The sequence below is a fragment of the Conger conger genome, chromosome 11 (genome assembly GCF_963514075.1).
Source record: "Conger conger chromosome 11, fConCon1.1, whole genome shotgun sequence".
NCBI classification, from domain to species: domain Eukaryota; kingdom Metazoa; phylum Chordata; class Actinopteri; order Anguilliformes; family Congridae; genus Conger; species Conger conger.
Window position 1 is genome coordinate 47,016,669 of NC_083770.1, and position 7,686 is coordinate 47,024,354.

The window sequence follows — 7,686 nt, forward strand, 5'->3', positions numbered from 1 at the left end:
TCCGCTTGCTCCGCCCTCGCCCGCGTGCACTCCAGCTCCTGCACGGCATGCTGGGAGATCACACACCGATGTGAACATGGGAATCTCATTGGGTCAACAACTCATGAACTCAGTTGATTTGAACACTGGTGCGGCTGAGATGAGACTCCCTGCGATCCAAAGTCCAAAAAAGGAAATACACTGCTCTGATGTTACAGCATATTATTTATAAATATTATTTCAATTATTACGGTTATAAATATGGACTACCCAACTGTATTCATAAGTGAGCCTCCTCACTGCAGCCCCCTGCAGCAGTGTAAGTATGCACCTGCTCATGTGCTGCTGTCTACTGTCACTTTGTTTAATTCCAGTCTACAGATTGCGCTATAGAGTCAGTGTGTGGGGGAGGATCCTTCATGCATAGCTTGTACAGGCACATTCCAATTACACGCCTTTACATGACAAATCCATCCACACTCTTTAAGTGCACCATAACAGGACAAATGTGTGAGTGTGTGTGTGCTAGTCTGTGTGTGTGTGAGTGTGCTAGTCTGTGTGTGTGTGTGTGAGTGTGTGTGTGTGTGTGAGTGTGTGCTAGTCTGTGTGTGTGTGTGAGTGTGTGTGTGCATGTGTGTAAGTGTGTGTGTGAGTGTGTGTGAGTGTGTATGTGTGTGAGTGTGTGTGTGTGTATGTGTATGAGTGTGAGTGTGTGTGAGTGTGTATGTGTGTGTGTGAGTGTGTGTGTGCTAGTCTGTGTGTGTGTGTGTACCTTCTTCTGTTGCAGTAACGTCGTGAGGGACAGCTCAGTGTCATGGAGCTGATCTCGCTTCTGTTTCAACCTCTCCTCCTCCCTGAGACAGTTCTGAAAAACACACACACCGAGAAACACACAGACACACACTTCAGGAGCATTTAATTAAGAGAAGAGCATGCCAAAAAGAAGCACAAAACTAAACGAAGGTGACACATACGAGGAACCGACCACAGAAAGGGCATGCGTGGTAGGAACAGCGCCCCCTGTCTGCATGCAAGTGTATTACCCACCTGCCTCAGGGTGTGCAGGGCCTCCTCCAGCAGCAGCCAATCAGAGCTCATGGCCTCCATCCACCCGCCAGTCAACTGCAGCACAGTCATGGGAACATGATATTATTTCATCTATGTCAAAACATTCCACTGAGTACATTCAGTCAATACTCATTGTACGTTTAACCTCGAAAACCGGAGTTCATTTGAAATGTTAAGAGTAAAGAAAGACACACTTGAATCATATCAGAGCGCGAGAGAGAGAAAGAGAGCAGGAGAGAGGGAGAGAGAGACAGAGAAATTCAGACACACAGTTGGCACGTCCAAACTGGGTAGGAAGAGAATAAACACAAAATGGCCGCATTGCGTCGTGCTCTCACCGTGCGTAAGTGTGGCCGTTTTAACTGGCTGGGCCTTTTCCTCCAGGGGGCGCTGGTCTTCTGCACCAGCCCTCGGGAAAAGAGTCCTGAGAGACCCGCCTGCTCCTCCTCCTCCTCCCCCTCTCCCTCATCGGTCTCCTCATCGCCCGAGCAGTCGTACCTGACCGCAGCGCTGAGGAACGTGCACACAGAGAGAGTGAGTCTGGTCCAGAGGAAAGGGCAGCAGCAGTGAGAGGAGGAGGAGGAGGAGGAGGAGGAGGAGGGGAGGGACGGTTAGCCCGCCCTGCCCTGGGTGACACCACTGGGCATCGCCCTGCGAGACTGACTGGCCACAGTCAGCCCTGCCATGGTGTGGACTCCAACCCAGACCACGGGGCCCATCGATACACTAGATTTCACAGTGGTTCTTAACCTGGGTTCGATCGAACCCCAGGGGTTCGTTGAGACAGTCTCAGGGGTTTGGCAGGGGTCATAAAATATATACCTATGTTTTGAAGAAATCATATTTTATTTTTCCAATTACGAATGGTTCGGTGAATGCACTGATGAAGCTTGCAGGGTTCAGTACCTCCAATAAGGTTAAGAACCACGGCACTAGAACATTCTCTAGCAATTATTACTTTCCAATGCATTCATTATTTATTTATCATGGGTGTTATTTGGTTATATACTATCGTCATTACTTTAATACTGACGTACAACAGTGGTATGCAGAACAGCATCTCTGAACACACAGCACAAGAAAACATCTAAGTGGATAGGCTACAGCAGCAGAAGACCAATAAGTCTAAAAAAGACCTAATAAAGTGCTCACTGAGTGTTTAGATAAAAATATTATTGCTTCGATGGTCAAGCTACCCTTACGAAACATTCTACAAACTACATTTTGGAATGCACTGCAGTACGGAGCTACAAAAACCTTTTGGAAAAACGTAATGAACAATACATTTCACATCACTGAATTACAAAAAGAAAAAAAATACAGTATAGCAGTATAGTCCTTTTCTCCATAAGAGCATTTGAGAGGTGAGGAGTGAGAATATTCCCACCTGGGAGTCTCTCTCCTGGGGGGCCGTGGTTTTCGGACGTGCCGGCCCCCGCCCGGAACATTCCGCCTGAGGGCGTGCAGACCTGCGATGAGAATCACGCTTTTAAACTATATATTGATTTTGCAATATAAACAGTAAAGGTCAAACAGACAGCGGTAAGAAAAACAGTTATTAAATAAAAGATGAGAATGTTGCTAGCCAGGTCTGGCAGAGGAACTCGTATAACTGAGGTGAATGCACCAGTGCGCTACAGAGACCCAAAATCCAATCTTCAGTCTCAGGTCATTTAGGGCTGCTGACCCAGACATGGATGAAGACTGGCCCTGAGAAGTTCTGAGAAACCAGCCCCTATATTTAGGCTTAACATGAAAAAAATAAAAAATAAGACAAAAAGATTGCTAATGATGTGAGCAAAAAGTAAGTTCAAATATGCGAACATTTCCATTACATATCATTACAAGAATAAAACTCTTGTTTATTGGTTTATTGGTTTATTGGGATCCCCATTAGCTGTTAACAGCTACTCTTCCTGGGGTCCACCTTAAAAACATAAAAGTATACTCATGCTTTCACTTATAAGCATACATTAATACATTACAGTAATCATCTTAATCACCCCACTGTAAGTTTCTCCGGATCAGAGCAGCAGAATGTAATGGGGTCTGATGCCAGCACACGGAAGAACGGACTCACTGAACTTTGACCTGGGCTCCAGCAGCAGGTCCGGCTCACTCTGGTCTGTGCCCAGGTCCTCCGGGTGCAGGACCCGGGCACTCCTGACCGCTGTGTGGGGGCAGAGAGAGACCCGTCTCAGATCCACACACACAGCTCACAGTCATATACACTCACCGAGCACTTCATCAGATATTTATTAGACTTCTACTGCCCTAGCCTATACTCTTAAGAGTTTTGATGGGTTGTGTTCTGAGATGCTCTTCTCCACACCACTGCTGTAATGTGTGGTTATCTGCGTTACTGTCACCTTCTTGTCAGCTTTGGCTAGTCTGGCCATTCTCCTCTGACGTCTCTCATTAACAAGGCGTTTCTGTCTGCAGAAATGCTGCTTACTGGATTTAAAACCTTTTTTTTTTCACCATTCTCTGAAAACTCTAGAGCAGGGGTGTCAAACTGAATTCCCAGGGAGCCGCAGTGTCTGCGGGTGTTTGTGGTTTCCTTTCAATCAGCAGCCAATTAAGGCCTTGAGAACAAGGCGTGTGGATACTTTAACCAATCAATGAACCACAGGTGCCCAGAACACCCAAAAAACCAGCAGACACTACTGCCCTCCAGGACTGGAGTTTGACATCTGTGCTATAGAGAGACTAGTGTGTGTGATAATCCCAGGAGATCTGAGATTCTCAAACCACCCTGTCTGCCACCAACAATCATTCCAAGGTCAAAGTCACTTTTATCACATTTTTCCCCCATTCTGATGGTTGATGTGAACATGACCCGTATCTACATGACTGTATCCATTGCACTGCTGCCACACAATTGGCTGATTAGATTATTACACCTACTTACTCATGTGATTAAGTAAAAATGGTCCTAATAAAGTGGTCAGTGAGTGAATATAACACTGTGGGGCTTGGCAGTATGACATGAAGTCTGAAACATGCTGCCTTGTGTTGCATCTGAACGTACAGCTCAAATAAACAAGCTCTAAAACCTCATACTCTGTCTGCACAACCTCTACACGATTAGAGAGAAGCTTAAAGCCTGTCATGTTTCATTCTCATCTAATCTGCCCTGAAACAGGCATCTCAATGCGCTTTCTATGTAAACAAAAATGAGAAGAAAGATTGGACTCATCACTCCTTGTGTTCAAAGCCTGTTCGTCAGTCATGAGCTGGCTCATCTGTTACCCCCTCCGCCGGCAGCCTTATTGCCCTGCCCTGTCTTAGTCTCCCCTGTCAAAGAGGCTTTGGTCTCAGTGTGACGTCCAGTAACGGCTGGTGAGAACCGGACAGAACCGGACAGCACTGGCTTTGTGGACCGAGTGCCCTGGTTGTCTCAAACGCGTGAGGACGGTGTCACACCGTCTCAGCGCCGACTCGACGTCCAGCGGACCCCACCTGCCCCGCTGCGTAGAGCGTTCCGGAAGTGTTTGCGGACCCGGTCGGTCCGCACCGAGTCCAGGTCGCTGTCGATGGTCACCGAGTCAAAGCTCTTCACCGGAACACCTGGGGTTTACACACCAAGAGGACAGTTGCACAGTCATCATCCCCAAGGGCAGTTATCATCAGGTCAAAAACATGTTCTTATAGCAGTGCTGCAGTTATCATCAGGTCAGAAACATGTTGGTATAGCAGTGCTGCAGTTGTCATCAGGTCAGAAACAGGTTGGTATAGCAGTGCTGCAGTTATCATCAGGTCAGAAACATGTTGGTATAGCAGTGCTGCAGTTATCATCAGGTCAGAAACATGTTGGTATAGCAGTGCTGCAGTTATCATCAGGTCAGAAACATGTTGGTATAGCAGTGCTGCAGTTATCATCAGGTCAGAAACATGTTGGTATAGCAGTGCTGCAGTTATCATCAGGTCAGAAACATGTTGGTATAGCAGTGCTGCAGTTATCATCAGGTCAGAAACATGTTGGTATAGCAGTGCTGCAGTTATCATCAGGTCAGAAACATGTTGGTATAGCAGTGCTGCAGTTATCATCAGGTCAGAAACAGGTTGGTATAGCAGTGCTGCAGTTATCATCAGGTCAGAAACATGTTGGTATAGCAGTGCTGCAGTTATCATCAGGTCAGAAACATGTTGGTATAGCAGGGCTGCAGTTATCATCAGGTCAGAAACATGTTGGTATAGCAGTGCTGCAGTTATCATCAGGTCAGAAACATGTTGGTATAGCAGGGCTGCAGTTATCATCAGGTCAGAAACATGTTGGTATAGCAGTGCTGCAGTTATCATCAGGTCAGAAACATGTTGGTATAGCAGTGCTGCAGTTATCATCAGGTCAGAAACATGTTGGTATAGCAGTGCTGCAGTTATCATCAGGTCAGAAACATGTTGGTATAGCAGTGCTGCAGTTATCATCAGGTCAGAAACACGTTGGTATAGCAGTGCTGCAGTTATCATCAGGTCAGAAACACGTTGGTATAGCAGTGCTGCAGTTATCATCAGGTCAGAAACACGTTGGTATAGCAGTGCTGCAGTTATCATCAGGTCAGAAACATGTTGGTATAGCAGTGCTGCAGTTATCATCAGGTCAGAAACATGTTGGTATAGCAGTGCTGCAGTTATCATCAGGTCAGAAACATGTTGGTATAGCAGTGCTGCAGTTATCATCAGGTCAGAAACAGGTTGGTATAGCAGTGCTGCAGTTATCATCAGGTCAGAAACAGGTTGGTATAGCAGTGCTGCAGTTATCATCAGGTCAGAAACAGGTTGGTATAGGAGTGCTGCAGTTATCATCAGGTCAGAAACATGTTGGTATAGCAGGGCTGCAGTTATCATCAGGTCAGAAACATGTTGGTATAGCAGTGCTGCAGTTATCATCAGGTCAGAAACATGTTGGTATAGCAGTGCTGCAGTTATCATCAGGTCAGAAACATGTTGGTATAGCAGTGCTGCAGTTATCATCAGGTCAGAAACATGTTGGTATAGCAGTGCTGCAGTTATCATCAGGTCAGAAACATGTTGGTATAGCAGTGCTGCAGTTATCATCAGGTCAGAAACATGTTGGTATAGCAGTGCTGCAGTTATCATCAGGTCAGAAACATGTTGGTATAGCAGTGCTGCAGTTTTGGACGTCCCACTGGTCAGCCTCGCAGTAATGAGTGCTGGGGTGGCAGGACGTGTTCAGTACCTGCCAGGTGTCTGACGGGGGGGCAGACGGGGGGGTCCGGGTCCCCCTCGGCCTCTCCAGTGTTCATACTGGACCGGGACACGGTCAGCGCCCCGGTACCAACGCTGCTGGGAGGGCCAGGGGCGGAACCAAAACCTAGAACAGGAAAGGGACATGTGGATTTCATCTAACACCTGTCCTGGAGACCTTCAACATGGCTGGTTTTCATTTTTACCTTAAAATAAGTGACCAACTGCCCAAGAGACAAGGCGAAAGTGGTTTATTCACTGTAAATCAACTGTGTTAATGGACACATAAGTCAGGCGTGCCAAAACATGTGCTTTGTCCAGGTTTTCATTCCAACCTGTCACTACACCAGCTGACTTCACTAATTAACACACATTAGACCAGAGAACTAATTTGTGAAATCAGCTGATTGGTTAGACCTGCCTACTTTTCGCCATCCATGGGCCGTGATTGGGCACCCCTGCATAAAGTGTGCGCACACGTTAAATGCATTATCAGTCACAGACAGCAGGTGGCGCTCCAGGACCAGGGTTGAGGGCCAGTGCCCATGACATGCGATTAGGGGGACCGGAGGCTGAGAACACACCCATCCACACGGCTCCGCTGGGACCAGCCGAGGCGGGACCGTGGTTTGGGCTGACTCACCGGTCCTGTGCAGAACCTCCCCATTGGTGCAGTGAGGGGGGGCAGAACCGGAGCAGGGTGGGGCATATGGGGAGTGGACCCTATTCCCACCCCTCTGCCCCACTCTGGGCCCGTCTGCAGGGCGTGGGGGGTGGAGGGCGGGGTCCGTGTCCCTCAGAGGGGACCGGGGGAGAGGGGTCCAGCCAGGGTAGGGGGTACGGGGTTCGAGTTCCCTGACCTGTGGCTTCTGGGATGGGTCCGGGACAGCTCAGACACCTGGACATCGTTCGAACCCCTGACGCGTTAACCCGTCCGTGCAGTAATGTGTGTTCTGTGTTTTAAAGAGGCCGCGGTCAGCCCCACCTGACCCCTCTGCGCACGGTGTGCTGGTCTGGTGTCTCCCGTGCCTGGTTGGGAACAGTTCCAGGACTCGTGGGGACACAGAGGGGGGTGGGGATCCGGTAAAGCAGTCATGCTGACACTCCTTCCCCCCAATCAGCCGGGGATTCCTGGTAACCACCCGGGGTTTCGCACACCCCCGGGGTGACTGGGCCCGGGACAGTTCCACCTGGTCAGGGTCCGTCTCTCCTGACCGCTCAGTGTCGCCCCCTGGGGGTGTGAGATGGGAACACGGTGCTTGTCCGCTCTGCTCATGGAGGTCCAGTGGAGGTCTGCCCCCTGTGTCCGCCCGTGGTGCCCCCCATCTCCACAGTGTGTCCCCGGCCCCCCCCGGGAGCCGAGGATCCCCGGTGATTCAGGGCTGTCCCGGTCGTGTCGAGGGGCACGGTGAGAGCCCAAATGGCCCCCGC

The 7,686-nt window shown here is 49.1% G+C and overlaps 1 protein-coding gene across 1 annotated transcript in view; it reads right to left on the bottom strand.

Moving 5' to 3' along the window:
* Nucleotides 1-7,161, bottom strand: part of si:ch211-102c2.8 (trichohyalin) — a 24,683-nt gene extending 17,522 nt beyond the window's left edge. Inside the window, exons 1-9 of the mRNA XM_061259481.1 lie at nucleotides 7,002-7,161; nucleotides 6,248-6,382; nucleotides 4,510-4,617; nucleotides 3,128-3,217; nucleotides 2,435-2,516; nucleotides 1,386-1,557; nucleotides 1,027-1,101; nucleotides 752-844; nucleotides 1-50 (exon numbers count right to left, since the gene is read on the bottom strand). The exon at nucleotides 1-50 is cut by the window's left edge and continues 63 nt beyond it. Coding sequence (XP_061115465.1) covers nucleotides 1-50; nucleotides 752-844; nucleotides 1,027-1,101; nucleotides 1,386-1,557; nucleotides 2,435-2,516; nucleotides 3,128-3,217; nucleotides 4,510-4,617; nucleotides 6,248-6,382; nucleotides 7,002-7,161 — 965 coding nt within the window. The remainder of the gene's footprint in view (nucleotides 51-751; nucleotides 845-1,026; nucleotides 1,102-1,385; nucleotides 1,558-2,434; nucleotides 2,517-3,127; nucleotides 3,218-4,509; nucleotides 4,618-6,247; nucleotides 6,383-7,001) is intronic.
* Nucleotides 7,162-7,686: the final 525 nt, after the last annotated feature.